This window comes from Peromyscus leucopus, chromosome 7 (genome assembly GCF_004664715.2).
Source record: "Peromyscus leucopus breed LL Stock chromosome 7, UCI_PerLeu_2.1, whole genome shotgun sequence".
Classification (NCBI taxonomy): Eukaryota; Metazoa; Chordata; class Mammalia; order Rodentia; family Cricetidae; genus Peromyscus; species Peromyscus leucopus.
This window is the reverse complement of record NC_051069.1, coordinates 36,931,837-36,948,268: the sequence shown is the minus strand read 5'-3', so window position 1 is coordinate 36,948,268 and position 16,432 is coordinate 36,931,837. Positions and strand designations below refer to the sequence as shown.

General features: G+C 40.2%; 1 protein-coding gene across 1 annotated transcript; it reads right to left on the bottom strand.

Moving 5' to 3' along the window:
* Positions 1-11,937: 11,937 nt before the first annotated feature.
* Positions 11,938-13,234, bottom strand: LOC114699758 (heterogeneous nuclear ribonucleoprotein A1-like). The gene is given in 2 exon segments (XM_028879029.1): positions 11,938-13,204; positions 13,207-13,234. Coding segments are annotated over 2 exon segments (954 nt in total). The 3' UTR covers positions 11,938-12,278.
* Between the last annotated feature and the right edge of the window lie 3,198 nt (positions 13,235-16,432).

Below are 16,432 nucleotides of genomic sequence, written 5' to 3'. Positions count from 1 at the left end.
TGAGCAGGTCTCCAAGGCACCCATGCCTGCATTAAGCCCAGTGCTTGGAGGCTCCCTATCCTGGTATTTATTCATGAAATGCAAAGGAACAGTTCTCTACAACTGTCTCTTTGCTCAACAAAGCCCAAATTTGCCTTTGTAACATTGATTCAGGATATTTTTAAAGGTTATTGTGAAGCTCTATGCTACACCATATTCTTATTTTTTTCCCCTAAACTGAACTCATCAGTCCTCTCACTTTAAGGATAAAAAAGCCCAACTACATCAAAATTCCATAACACAAATGATAGCACTCATGTTACAATTGGCTTTTCCAATCTGTTTATCTATTTTGAAAAATGTCTTAATAGTCTTTTATTTATTCTGTCTGTAGAACTCAAATTGGGAATTGTTCAGAAAGCATTACATTCTTAAACACAAGACAATGTCAGAGGCAGAGGAGCAATTTGTTCACTGAAACATCTCATATGGCATAATACAAGTGAAAAAGTTCCTGGGAATCCAGAACCAAGAACTTTAGTAAGCTTCCTAACCTGAGAAACATGGTTCCATTCTGACTTTCTTGGCCCCACATGAGAGGTTCCAGTATCTGTGCCACTCTGGTTCTGTTTGTACTTTGGTACTTAATTCAGGTGGTGTCTCTCCTCACTGGTGTTAACTTACTGCTCTCTCATAATTTCTGCTACTTAAAACTTTAGTTTACAATGGGACACATTATTACCGAAACACCATGTTTTAGTTAACTTTGTCAACTTGAGATGGTCTACAGGCATTGACATGAGAGCCTCAACTAAGGAATTGCCTAGATCAGTTTGTTCTGTAGGACTTGTCTGTAGGGGTGGAGAGGGGTTGTCTTAATTATCTGTGTTGACTGAAGAGGGCCCTGCCCACTGTGGGTGGTACCGTTCCTAGATTGGTGATCCTGTATTATATAACAAAGCTACTAAGCAGTGTTACTTTACAATTCCTACCTTAAGTTCTGGTTATGACTCCCTCCATGATGGACTGTGATTTGGAAATATATGTGAGATTAAACCCTTTCCTAGTCTCAGTTGTTTTTGGTCAGAGTGTTTTATCTCAGCAACAGAAAGTAAACTAGAACATGGTACCTCATTCTACCACGACATAGTCTGCTAACTTCAGCTACAATAAAAGCCCATTTTCATTTTTTTCTTTGTTTCCATCAAAACTGGAGTAGCCAGTTTTGAATAAGACCTCAATCCCTAATCCAGTCACCTGGCTCAAAGCAGAGCCTCGATAAAGAAGTCAACTCTACACATAGATGGGTAAAGCACATCAGTGATGAACTCCTCTCCAAGTTACCCATAATGCCTTGGTGTCAAATGAAGGAAAGAAATCAAAGAACTGCCCTTCATGTCATTTAAATAAGAGTGAGTCCAGACTTGAATTATCTACTTCATGCTCCCTGTGTCTTCTGTCAAATGTCTGTCTGTTGTGTGGTTCTGAATCTGTGCCTACCTGAAGGCTGTCTTGTGACTCTCTGTCCCTGTATGTCTGTCCCCAGCAAAGGTCTTACTCTGTTTTTATTGAACAGCATAAACAATGACACATGGGGAAGAAGGGAGAGGTACTTTACAGAAATCATTAACAGAGTTTTACATGGGATTAAGTCACTATCACCAACTGGTCCCAACTGACCCAGACAACAAATAGTACTACAAACATCATTATTTGTCAACCAATATCCAAGAGGTGTATCCAACATTCATGGTAGACATTCATTTTAGGAGATTGATCTCAACCTCTGTTTTTGCTGCTTTCAGTAAATGATTATTAGAAAATATCTGCATTATTATGGGTCAGGTGCGTGGAAGATTACATAATTTAAGATTATAGCTATGCATTATCTTACGTTGTAAAAGCTGACAACATTTTTGGTTGTGAGCCTAGCCTTTAATAGTTGAACCATCTCTCCAGCCCAGATGATGGGGAAACCCACAGAGACCGCTGACCTGAGCTAATGGGAGCTCGCAGACTCTGGACTGACAGCTGAGGAACCTGCATCAGACCAACCTAGGCTCGCTGCATGTGGATGACAGTTGTGTAACTTGGTCTGTTTGTGGGGGCTCTGTCAGGGGGATCAAGACCTGTCCTTGGTGCATGAGCTGGTTTTTTGGAACCTAAGCAGGGATGCCTTGCCCAGCCTTGATGCAGGGAGAGGGCTTTGTACTGCTTCCATGTGATATGATATGCTTTGCTGACTCCCATGGGAGGCCTGTCCCTTTCTGAATGGAGGGGGGAGTGGATGGGAGAGATAGAGGAGAGGCAGGGGAGGCAATAAGAGGAGAAGAGGGAGGGGCAGCTGCTGGTGGTGTGTAAAATGAATGGAAATTTTTAATTAAAAATTAAAATTAAAATTAAAAAATTTAATTGAAAAAGAAAAAGAAAGTTGACTACGTGGGAAATCCAGGGCAAGTAAAGTTGAATGTACTCATAAACTCAGGTTAAACAAAGAAGCTAAGAGCACAGTGGGATAGTAGTCTTAAGTGACTTCAATGTGTATTATTAACCTTGTCTATGGAGTCCAATAGAAGTTCCAGTCTCCTAGAATGTAAGAGATATTTTTATTGCAATTCACGTGTGCATAGGCACACACACACACACACACACACACACACACACACACACACACACACAGTTTTTTTGCATCAATAAAAATTTCTACAGATTTCTAAATTTTTGATGGCTTGCTCCTTTGTTTGTCCAGATTTTCTAGCCTGGAATTCCCCATGAAATCTACCAGACAAAAACTGTCTCAAATCATTAGCAAGTAGGGAAGCTGGGGTTAACTCTCCCCTACCCACAGAATTGATGAGTAAAGGCAATGTGCCAGGAAGTCTCAGAGCTAGTCCAAAGAGAATCCCAACTCAGAGGATTTGGTGCAGACCAGGACAGAGCATACTCACAGATTTCTCTGTACAAGTTGGAATAACATTTTGAGTCAGAAAATTGCGTTTTCATACAGGAGATCACCAGTTCTGAGCCTATATATGATACCAGCATTGTCAGTGAACCAAAGTGCCCTGCCAGATAGGAGAAAAAGAATTTGCAAAGACTTGCTTGGCAATTAGGCTAAGTTTCCAGCCCAATTTCTCCTATGACTACTTCCCTTTTCAGTGCCGGATGACTTTCTCACTTACCATTAGTTAGGAGAGGAGAGCAAATACTGACTTTGGGGAAAGGGAGTGGGTAGTAAGTTGAAGAATGACCACAAATCCATAGGAAATTCAGAACCAGAGGCCCATTGGGAAGCTTCAATAACTAATGTGTTCACAACAGATGAGCTCTGTTCTCTTTTCAAAGCCCAGGAAGTTGATGTCCTCACAGTTGGTCATACATGACAGTCTTGAATAATGAATGATACATTCCTCTGCCCTGAGAAAGTGAAAGAGGGAAAGGATTTTAAAGGCTTTATTTTCTCCTCCCATATTCCTGGCAATAATTCATATTCAAATTCTCATAGTCTTCTATATTCATTGCTAACCCAGAGAAGAAATTTTACTCCAGAAGTGACCAGAGATATCAGCCCCTCCACACTCAATGTTATCTTAGGAAAAGGTCCATCTTTCCAGTCCTGTACAAGACCACTTATCCTCATTGACACACTCTCTCATTCATCCTAAGCACAAAGAACACTACTACTTAGAAGGGAAGGTGTGGTTAACTGCCCATCACTCTTTTCCTCATATTACCTTTCTTTGTGAGTATCTCAAAGTACTCAGCAGCACAAGACCATCTATACATCAATGTGCAGGATCTCATTATTTTGTATTATAACTCAAGATGATATTTTTTATATTTATAATACATTGTTCCATAACCTGCCAGATACAAAAAGAAGTATTTGGTGAATGAGGTCTGAAGAAAGTTTTTTGTTTTTTGTGGGAGCCCGTTCTGGGGTTCCTCGTGGCTTTACCCAGCAGGTCCGAATAGAGGATGATCAGGACCACGGGCCTGAGTGCAGGTGTCTGAGATGGCCTGCACTTGGCTGTGCTGGGGGAGGAGGTCTTTTGCTCCACCCCTTGGCGTCTCTATAAAAACCCTGGACCAGAGACAGTCTGGGCCCGTTGGAATAGGTTCCAGGCCCTCTCGAGGCTATCCTTTATTTTCTATCTGTTTATCTCCGCAAGATTCTCCGCTATAAATCCTTCTATCTAATATTTCCTGCTGCTCGCACTCAAAACTCTGGGAAGCTGTGGGGGTGGTGGGTAAACGCCCCACAGAATGGCGCCGTGAACAGGGACTAAGGAAAAAAAAGGGACTAAAGAAAAAAAGGGGACTAAAGAAAAAAAGGGGACTAAAGAAAAAAAGGGACTAAAGAAAAAAAGGAACTAAAGAAAAAAAGGGACTAAAGAAAAAAAGGGACTAAAGAAAAAAAGGGACTAAAGAAAAAAAGGGGACTAAAGAAAAAAAGGGGACTAAAGAAAAAAAGGGGACTAAAGAAAAAAAGGGACTAAAGAAAAAAAAGGGGGAACAAAAAAGGGGGGACTAGAGACAAATGAACAGGGACTAAAGACAAAGTAATAGGGACTAAAGATAAAGGAAAATAATAGTTTTAATACAGAGTTTTTGGTGAAAGTGCTGAGTCAGCCCTGCCAGTGGAAAGGCATGCCGGTGTTATGGAAAAAAAAAATTATATATATATATTTTTGGTGAGGCAGGGGTTTTATCCTTGAGAGAAAAGGAAAGTGGACTGGAAGGATGTCCGATGCTGCAGCGAAATTCTCTTCTGTCAAAATTTTCTATCTTCTATCCCTTTCTCAAATTCTATCTGTGAAAAATAAGGTATAGGGTAGTAATATAGTTTAGGAAAAACTTAGAAGTGTAAGATTATGTAGGAAAAAATAAGTAAGGCAACTAGACAGAAAAACTCTTCAATTCTCTAACTTTGGGGGCAATGAAAACAAACTGGGGAAAAAATCTATCTTTGGGCTTTACGGGAAGTAAAAAAGCTCTTCTTTGAGCTTATGGGGAAGAAAAAGTTTCCTATGGAAGCTTTTGACCAGGGGACAGCTAAAATGCTAAGTCCAAGCATCAGGAGAAAGTAATTTCTCCCTGAGGCAAAAATGGGGGTGTAAGAAGTCAAAGTTTAAAGTTGGGAAGTTTTGGGAAAAGTTGGTCTTTCTCCTGGGGGGAAAAATCTTTCTCTTAAACTCTAAAGCTTTTCTTGGAAAATTTGGGGGGAAATCTCTCTAAAAAGCCTTAATCTTTCTCTCTTAAGAAACTTAGAAACTAAAGCCTCTAACCTTCTCTCTCAGAGGAGAGTAGAATCACCTGAAGATATTAGTATGGGGGACCACCTGTGATTAGCTCTAAGGGAAAACAACAAACTTAAGACAGCAAAACCTCTCTAAGTTCTTTCAAGCTTTAACAATCCTCCCTGCAATGCAGGAGGCAGGAACAAGTTTCTAAAAACCTCTTCTAAGCTCTGTCTCTTCAAGCTAGTAAAAGACAGTGGGTCAGAGTACCCTGAGGGAAACTTGGGAGAGTAAGGGTGAAGAGCTACAGAGAGCCCAAAGGGCAGGAAACTTTGCCTGAGAAAAGCAAAAAGCCAAGCTTTTCAGTTAGAACCCAGCTGAGGCATCAAGGGTTTTGTTTCTGAGTGAGCGTTTCAGAATGAAGAGGTGCTCCTAATCGTCCTAATGAATGCAAAGATCCCCTGAAGCAATGCAAACTGTTAGCATTGTATCCTCGCTTCTGACCAAAAACCCAGGGGCGACTGGCCATCGTCTCTGAGTTGGAGTGCATTTCGGGGATACTAGGATTCCTACAGTTGCAAACTTCCTGGAGCACAGAGCTGAGGCAGGAAGGTGCAGGACCCAGGGGAAGATTGCTAATGAACAAACAAAGCTAAAGTCGGTGGGAATGGCACAGTTATCTGCTTTCCTACAAGTCCCGGGGTTGATAGGTCCACAAATGCAAAAAGGAATCTGAGAAAAGCTTTCCTATCAGAGAAAGGACCTTTCTGGGAAAACAGTAAAGCTGAACTGTGTCTGAAGCAGTTGTGCTGCTGAGTCAGAACGCTGTCTGGGGAAAGAGCCCAGCCAGGGCAAGACCGGACTATCCAGGAGTAAAGCTTTCTTTTCTGTCAGAGAAAGCACCTCTTTGAGAAAGCTTTGTTTCAACTGACTCCCTGAGATGAGGGAGTGTAGCCCTGAGGGGTGATTGCCTCTGGCATAAGCTCTGTCCTTGAGCACCCAGACAAACAAACACAACCCACTGGGGACTGGGCCAGGTGAAGGCCTGATGAGGCAAAGCACCTGTTCTAATGGGAGTTTAGAAATGGCAAAAACCTCCCTTGTTAGATTTTTCAGTCTGTATGCAAACCACACAGACCCCGAAAACAGAAACAGACAAAAAGCCCCTACCTTCAGTAGCAGGGAAAGTCGCCACTCTTTTGTCGGAAACCGTTTCTTGGGTAGAGGGGATGAACTGAAACCAAACTGGATATACTATCAGGGAGAAAGACTCTGAAGAAACAGAGCAGACAGATTCCTCCCCAGAAAATGCATGACCTGACAAAGCTGCTAGAGTTTGAGGCAGATTCGGGGGGTGGGGGGGAGCCCCTACCTCCAAAGGCAGCTAGCAGAGGTACAGAGCCACAGACAGATACCTGAAGCTCTGCATCTGGGGGGGAACGAACTAGCAAAATGAGATAAATCAGTGGGAGAAAATCTCTGAAGGAGCTATGGAAAAGCTCTGTTGCAAATGATATTGTTTTTCACTGACTGGCTAAGGCAAGCACAAGCCCCGAGCAAAGTTGCTATCCGAAATGCCAGCCTCAATGTGGGCTAACGAGGCAGGTGTGGTTCTGATTCGGGGACCAGTGTCTGATGAAGTTGAGACACCTGTTAAAGCCAGCTGAGGAGAATAGAAACCTCCCAATATGTCCCATAGCTGAAAATGTAAAATGCTTGTTCAAATCTCCCGTTGCAAAAGCAAAAAACTTTGTTCAAACCTCCCGGGCAAGAATTTGTAAGCAAGTCTGGTAAAAGAGAACCAGTTGACTCTCAAACCCGATAAGAAATATGGGAAATGACTGATATAAGGGAAATGATGTAAGGGACTGATATGGGACTGATATTATGGACTGATATAAGGGAAATGCATTCTGGGAAAGGTAGTTTTTCCGCTAAAGATGGCAACATTGCCCTGAAACACTTTTGTCAGCTCAAAAATTCGTTCATGGTAAACTTAAAATACAGCCTTTAAAAAGAATAAGGAGGAAAGTCGTCTAAGAGTTTAAGTATTAGTTCCAATGAAAGATTGCAAGGATACAGAACTAGGCGCTTCGCGGTTTGGGGCTCCATTGGTAAAATGCCTTATTTACCCTAATAGCTGTGCAAAGTTTTTTTACAGTAGTTGGATGACAAAAAGCTTCCTATAAGAGCAAACAAGTCACCTTAAAATGAGGGAAAGCCATTTATACACTGACCATTGTCTTAGATATGAAGAAACTTACATTGAAATTTAAAAAGTTCTTTGCCTTTTGAACAAACTGCCTACAATGAGTAATTCCTTTGCAAATCTAATAAGGAGACAAAGAAACAGGCATTCAAAAAAGAAATGACTGCTTTATAGATGGGAAACAAACTTCAGAAAATCTAGTCTTACAAAATAGTTGCTTTACCTGAAAATTCCTTATAAGAAATCAATGCTAAATATCACTGCTGCTAATAACATCCGGAGTTAAAGCTAATGAAGTGAAAATACTAAATCCTGAAACTCAAGTGAGATGGGAAGATCCCTGCTCGGGATTATGGAAGGGTCCCGATCCTGTTTTAATATGGGGTCGAGGACATGTTTGTGTTTTTTCACAAGAGGAGAATGAAGCTCGGTGGTTACTGGAGCGTTTGGTAAGGAGCGTGGATCTAAGAAAAGTCAGCTCCAATGACATTCCTATAAAGGAAGTGAAATGAAAGTGGCTCGATTAGTGTTTCTGAGGTTTTGTCACTGGTTTAATGCAAGCAGTGAGGAATAAGAGTTCAGAGCTGTGCCACTTTTGGCTTTACTAGCTCCTTTAGAAAAAATACCTTATAGCTGTGCAGTATTGGCGAAGAGCTTTACAGAAGCTAAATACAGTAATTTCACCCTCAGCGTAAAGTTTTTCAGTAGAACAAACCAAAAGTACTGCTGTGATAGAAAGGTTTGTTTAAATTGAAGTTCTTAGGGGATTATTATGAATTTGGGTGAAGGGACAGCCTCTAGTTAAAAACCGTCTACCACGGGAGGCAGAGCCAGGCGGATCTCTGTGAGTTCGAGGCCAGCCTGGGCTACCAAGTGAGTTCCAGGAAAGGCACAAAGCTACACAGAGAAACCCTGTCTCGAAAAATCAAAAAAAAAAAAAAAAACAGAAAAAAAAACCAAAAAAAACCGTCTACCGCTGACAGTGCATCTCTGCTGGCTCGGAAAGGCCGAGAGAACTCGGCAACTTTGGGGTGTGGCTTGGTCCAGAGAATGTTACAATCCCCTAGCAACAAGTATCACAACTCTATAATGACAACACTCACTAAATCCCAGTGCTTTATAACAAAGCTAACTATAAACTGTAAACTTTAGAAATGATGTACGTACTTCCTGTCTAGTTAAGAGAATCTTTCTGATAGAGATGGTGATAATTAAGAGTAAGAAGTAGAAAGACAAATATAAGATATGTGAGTTTGTAAAAATTCTGTCTTGTTAGATCTGTGTTAAGAAATCTTTAGGTGTTTGCTAAGTTAGATATATGCTAATGGTAGCCTATATAAGTTTGTAAAATAGATCAATAGAGTTCCTTTAAGAATATAAGCTTGTAAGAAGTATCTAAGGTAGTCTTAAGACATGTAGTAATAAGCTTGTAAGATGCTAGTTGTAAATGTAAGTTTAAATAAGAAATAAGATGGAATGAATATAAGTATATAAGAATTAATAGGAAATATATTTGCTAAAGTAGTTCTATAAAGTATAAATAAGTAGATGTTAATATGTTGTATGTGAGTTTGTAAAAACGTGTAAATGTTAAATATGAGTCTAAATGCTTTGCAAGGCAAAAAATGTTATATGTGAGTTTGTAAAAAAGTGTAAATGTTAAGTGTGAGTCTATTAATGTATATGGTGAAAACACCTGAGACACAGGAGATAGTGTCCTAGTAGACTGCAAAGTAGGCAGTCTGAATGGTTTCAAAAGCTCCAGAAGCTGCTAAGAAGCTAAGAATGGCGGATGCCAGAACCAGCACAAGGCATCCGCAGCTGAGATCCGTGGAATATCAACGCAGCACAGAAAAACCTGAGCTAACAGCAAAAACGGTGTGGTTTAAAATATTACTATAACTAAAAAGGTCTGTCTGTGAGAACAAAAGTTGCAGAGACGCTTGTTTGAACAAAAATTAACTGCAAAAAGTTTTGGTTGAAAAACGTCTCTTCATATTTGGAAGTGAAAGCCTGATACCAGAATTTATTTCTTCTTTGAACTTTTTGAACTTAAAATGAGATAAAATTACAAAAAGATTTTGGTTATGGATTTCTCATATTTGGAAGGCTAGTACCAGAATTTATCATTTGAATTTTAAGACTTAAATGAAACAAACCATAGAGATTTCATTGCAATGCGACAGTTTTGAGTAATGACCTAGGAACGGTTTTCTGGAATTGGGTTAAAAATGGAACTGTTTAAACGAAGAAATGTATTTCTACTTAGAATCAAGATGCAATTTTGTGTATGCGTATATGCTTTATTTACTGGTGATTCATGGATTGTTTTGTGGAACTGTTTATGTAAAAATGGAATTACTTATGGAACTGGTTTTGTGTTACAAATGGAACTGTTTAAACAGAAAAGTTTGGGTTTTCTAACTAGGCTTGAGATTTTGCTTAAAAATTATAAAGAAAAGGAGGAGCTATGAGATTGAATTATGTTCGCAGAAACCTATTGATATTAATGCACCCTGGCTTTGTGGAATTGAGGAAATGTTTAAGTTTGAGAATACATCGAAGTTTTTCCTATGTTCTGTTAACAAGAAAATTCAAATGACTGAATTAAAGTTGTAAGACGGAGAAAATTGTTAACTATATATAGCACCATATATGCTAATTCTAATGGTTCTGTTAAGAGTTTGCTTTGAGTTGTAAAATTGAGAGAATTTGTGACTATGTATAGCAATATTTATGTTAACCTGTTAATGGTAATGATGAAGCTAAGGGATTCTTTAAGTTTGTAGTCGCCTTAAGAGTTTTGGTTTAGAAAGGGCTTGAGGCAGCTAAGACTGCTGTGGTCACCTTGGACCTAATTCAAAAGAGAAATGCCATTTATATCATCCTCTACTCCCATACTGGGAGGTGTAACAACTATAGAGATTGCTGTAAGCCATTAATAGTTATTTTTTTTATATATTAAGAAGGGGGGACCTGTGGGAGCCCGTTCTGGGGTTCCTCGTGGCTTTACCCAGCAGGTCCGCATAGAGGATGATCAGGACCACGGGCCTGAGTGCAGGTGTCTGAGATGGCCTGCACTTGGCTGTGCTGGGGGAGGAGGTCTTTTGCTCCACCCCTTGGTGTCTCTATAAAAACCCTGGACCAGAGACAGTCCGGGCCCATTGGAATAGGTTCCAGGCCCTCTCGAGGCTATCCTTTATTTTCTATCTGTTTATCTCTGCAAGATTCTCCGCTATAAATCCTTCTATCTAATATTTCCTGCTGCTCGCACTCAAGAAAACTCTGGGAAGCTGTGGGGGTGGTGAGTAAACGCCCCACAGTTTTTAAAAAAAAAGAAAAGAAAAAGACAATTACTAGTTTTAAATACTTTACATTGGATTGGATTGTTTTGTATTGTATACAAATTATATATATTGAAATTGATATTGTTAGAAAATGCTTTATGTATATTTCTGATTGAAACTTATACCGTTCATTTAACAGTGTAATGCAATTTTCTGATCCTTGAATGTTATTATTACCAACTACTAGGATATAAAGAAATGAAAGTTAGTAGTTAAACATTATAATAGAACTTGTAGTCATATTAGGTATGTTTTCAAGATTGAGCAGAAATATTTTAGATAGACAGGTCCTCTTCAAACCCTTCAGAGATCTACAGAATATGGCATTTAAAATGTTTTAATAACTTAGAAAATTTTTCTTTTTTGTTATGACTATAAGACATGTCGGCTCCTGGCAGTACCAATCTACTTCAGAGAAAATATGGGTACTGAAGAAACTGCATATGGAGTTAACTTTCATTGTGGCAAAAGTTAGCCACTGGACAACAAAGTATCCTCGAATCAACTGCTGACAAACAGGACAGACAGGACATGAAACAAAGGACTACTAATTTTTGCCAAAACAAGTGTGGTTATGGCTTTATCAAAAGGCATCTTCTGAGGCCAGGACAATATAGCACCATCTCTGAAGTGGACTTCACAATCCAGAAAAGGTACAGTACCCTTTTCTTCAAAGGCAGATGAACAGGCAGTGGGCCGATGGCTTCTGATGTGCAGTGGAACAGCAGCTGAAACAGTTATTCTTGAAGAGTAACTAAGCTCACGCCTCTCAATAGTAGACTGGCATTTATTTATTTTTTCAAGAGAATTAAATTGTTTATTGATTTACACAAGCTTCATTCCCATCTGTTATTTTATCTGGTACCATTATTCAATTTTGATATTGCATAAGGTGTGCCAATAACCATTTTATTGTAACCAAACTGTGACTTTGCTTGGATGACCCTTTTAATGGTAAAACTCATTAAAGTCACAACAGTAACTGGCAGTTTAACTACACCAAGGTTTTTTGAAGACAATAGCTTCTCCACCCAAGCAATTATAAATAAATTCCAAATGGAACTTGGCACCACCCTGAAGGAATTCTAACTTCACACAGTTGGGGAAGTTTACCAAGATGGCTTCAGAGTAGACTAACTTTACACAGCACATTTAAAAAGAAAAAGAAAAAAAAGACACATTTATTCAGCGTCATGATCAGACTATTACATTTAGCAATCAACAGCATGGGTGGAAAAAGGTCTACAGTAAACCCCTTTGTTGGAATGCTTTACACTTTCCACAGAACAGAAACTAAAATAACCTGTTATGCAATTAGTCACAAATACAGTCCTGGAGTTTTTTGCCCATACACATGAGTATTGTCTAAAACATGTCTTCTTTGTAGCAGCTAGACCCTGCCACCACTGTGCTTGGCTGAGTTCACAAATCTGTTGTAACCTGTAGCTTCCCTGTCACTTCTCTGGCTCTCCTCTCCTGCTGAGCTTTGTTTCCTGGCTGTAATTAGAACCTCCTGCCACTGCCATAGCTGCTGCTGCTGGAACCACCATAGCCACCTTGGTTTCGTGGTTTAGCAAAGTACTGGCCACCACCATAAGGGCCAGAACTTCTGTCTCCAAAGTTTCCTCCCTTCATTGGTCCAAAATTTGAAGACTGATTGTTATAATTGCCAAAATCATTGTAGCTTCCACCACCTCCAAAATTGCTTCCATCATTACCAAATTCATTATAGCCATCCCCACTGCTACCATATCCACCACCACCACGGCTGCCACCAAAGCCACCACGACCACTGAAGTTCCCCCCTCGACCAAAATTGTCATTGCCACCAAAACCGCCTCCACGACCACCACCAAAGTTTCCGGAACCACTTCGACCTCTTTGGCTGGATGAAGCACTAGCCATCTCCTGCTTTGACAGGGCTTTTCTGACTTCACAGTTGTGGCCATTCACAGTATGGTATTTCTGAATAACAATCTTGTCCACGGAGTAATGGTCATCAAAAGTGACAAAAGCAAACCCTCTCTTTTTTCCACTGTCTCTGTCAGTCATGATCTCAATCACTTCGATCTTTCCATACTGCTCAAAATAATCTCGCCGGTGATGTTCTTCAGTGTCTTCTTTAATACCGCCAACAAAGATCTTTTTCACAGTTAAGTGGGCACCCGGTCTCTGAGAATTTTCTCTCGACATGGCTCTCTTAGGTTCCACAACTCTTCCATCCACCTTGTGTGGTCTTGCATTCATAGCGGCATCCACTTCCTCCACAGTGGTGTATGTGACAAACCCAAAGCCCCTGGATCGCTTGGTGTTTGGATCTCTCATTACCACGCAGTCCGTGAGTATTTCCCATTGCTCAAAATGGCTCCTCAGGCTCTCGTAGGTTGTTTTGAAGCTCAGCCCTCCAATGAAGAGCTTCCGCAGCTGTTCGGCTCTTTGGGAGACTCTGACTTAGACATGATGGCAGGGCAACGAGAGCCTTCAGTGATGCTTCCTCCTGCGCATCAACAGGCACAAAGCTAGACTGGCATTTAATAGAGGGATGTGGAGAATAAAGGGATGCTGAGATGAAGCCACACACACATATACACAGCCAAGAAGAATGGACAGCTGAATTAAAAAACCATCAACAACTTCCAGAATTTAAAATCCTGAATCATGACATGACACTAGTGGAATTCAGGTGTTTCTGGTACATGGACTGCTCTCACCCAAGGTGAGGTCGAACTATTGACCTTGTGTACATCCTACTTCACAAATGAGTCTGTCAGATACACTAAGCCAACACTTCGGAGAAACCTCAGGTGACTATCCAGGCAGTTGGCTGTTTCTGTCAACTCACAATTTTTTTGGAAGCTGCTTGCATGCACTTCCTGTTTTTATTTTTTATTAAGTAATATTAGTTTCCTTCTTGGATCTCTGAAGGGTTTGAAGAGGACCTGTCTGTCTAAAATATATCTGCTCAATCTTGAAAACATACCTAATATGACTACAAGTTCTATTATAATGTTTAACTACTAACTTTCATTTCTTTATATCCTAATAGTTGGTAATAATAACATTCAAGGATCAGAAAATTGCATTACATTGTTAAATGAACAGTATAAGTACAATTGGAAATATACATATAGCATTTTCTAACAATGTCAATTTCAATATATATAATTTGTATACAATACAAAACAATCCAATCCAATGTAAAGTATTTAAAACTAGTAATTGTCTTTTTCTTTTCTTTTTAAAACAAGAACCTTAAATCTAATCTCCTTTGCTTAGCCCTTTTCCTAACCCTTGACAACAACTTGTAACTAACCCCCTAAACAATGAAAATTATCCCAGACCCAAAACCCATTAAAAGATCAAAAAACCATCCTCCCAACACCACCTCTTTGGGAATGTGGGCGTCGTATTCTTAAAATTGCTTCCTGCTGGGTATGGGCAAAGGTATCTTTATCCTGAAAAGAAAAATTTTAGGTTAATTGTCAAATTCTAGGAAAGGTAACTATATCCTTCGTTATCCAGTCTGTGTATAATGCCAAAGTTCAGGGTTTATCTCAAATCCTTATTCAAGTAGTCTTTAAGACTGGATCATCTCAGCTAGCCCTCTAAAAATTGCTCTGAGCACCTTGTAGTTCAAAGCTGATCTGTAGATGATGTTTGTCAGCTTAGTGATATTATTATTGTCCACGTGAAATTGTTGTTGTTGTGGGGCCCCATCTTCTTCCTGGAGACTTCAGTTGATGTTAGGCCTGGCCGTGATTTTCTGCAGAAAACTGATAAGAGACTCGAACACAAAGACATATATATGCAGCTAATTGAAGCCTTTTTTCTTTCTAGAATTAGTTAGTACTCTATATGATCATCCATATCTTAACAAAGCTTAAAATTTATATATATTAATTTTGATATAAAATTCATACTTTAAGAAAAGTTTAAAGAATCAGAATAGAATCAAAGAGTTGAGATTAGTAATAGAATAGTCCCTTAAATAATTTGTTTTTTCTCCTGTCCCATAGCAGAAGATGGCTCTTTTCTTTTGGCATGATACAGGGAGTTTACATTTTCCTTTTAACAACATGCTTGAGTTTAAAGAAGGAGAGAGCCATTCTCCAACTCCAAAGTCAGCTTTAAATTTTGATTGAATTGGGACTATTAGAAGACCAATAGTGCTAAATTTCTTTAGAGAAAAGCAGAAACAAACATTTAGGAAGACATAAAATTTTTTATGTAGGAAGTTACTATCAATACAATGTTCTAATCTTCCCTGAATAGGACTCCTGTAATAATCTTGTGGGAGAAACTTACAGGCACAAACTAAATATATATCATGAGGGAGGTAAGGGTTCCTGCAAAATTTAGCCATATGACTCAAGTAATGAACACACCTTGTCTAGCCTGATTGTTTTGTCCAGTACTGGGTAAAAAGGAAACAAGTAGTGAGAATCTTTTTACATCCTTAGTAATAGAACTACAGTAAATATTCTGTGAGGAGCGTGGACTCTGAGGATTCTATGGTAATGCTGGATCCCAGCTCTTTCCGATACTGGAGGGAGGTTTACTCCTAAACATCTCACAAATAATGTGTTTACCAAGGACTTTACAGCAGCCATGATCATGTTTTCTTGAGATACATAAAGGTCAACTGTAAAGAGAGGGAAAAACAATCCCCCTTGTCACAGTCTCCCATGGCCTCAAGAGCCAGTTTTGGAAACCCATCCTTTCCTACCATCTGGCCACTTTTTAAAAATTATTGTTGAAAACAGATTCTTCTCTCCTTCAATACATCCCAACCACAGTTTCACCTCCCTCCACTCCTTCTAGCTCTCCCCTACCTCTCCTCTCCCCCAGATGCATTCCCTATAAGCATTGCAGCTCAGATGGAAAGGTATTCTGGAAGCTGGAAGCCAAGGAGTACCACAAGGTCACACCATATAACAAACCTCACACAAGAGATTTATTGGGAGGGAAAAACCCAGGAGGATGGCTGCCTCTGCTTAAGACAGAAACAGCAGCAAACTGAACAGGATAGAGTCTTTAGATAGAGCTTATTGGGAAGGAGGTGGAACTTTTCAGGGTGCAGCTTTCCAGGGTGGAGATTGGTGTGATTTCATGTCCAGAGACTGGGCTTTTTGCTCTTCAGGGTGGGGCCAGGGTCCAGCAGTTAGTGCAGTTAGAACATTCTGTGAGTGGAACCTGGCAGGTAGAGGTTCTTGGGTGAGGGGCCTGGGCACTCCAGTGGCTCCAGGGCCTTACACTCCCTCTCTATTTCCCTTCAGAAAGGAGCAGGCCTCCAGGAGACAGCAGCCAGACAGGACAAAACAAGATACAACAAGACAAGGCACATCACCAGGACTTTCCCCAATAAAGGCAGGACAGAAACACTATTCCCAGCATCAACAGAGCAAACATCCTGCAACCCTGGTCTTCAGCAGCTGCCTGTGGAAGGTACTGGCTCTTTTCTCACTTGAGAGGAGTGGTTGACCTGTCCTTGGGCTGTTCATCTGAATTCCAACGTCATTAATTTTCCAGGACAGACAGTACCTCTCAGTTCCAGGATCAAGTCATTGTGTCTGACTCCCTCAGGACACACCCTAGATCCTAAACATAAAGTTGTGACCTCCCCGATTCACCACACCTGCTCCTGTTTCTGGGCTGCA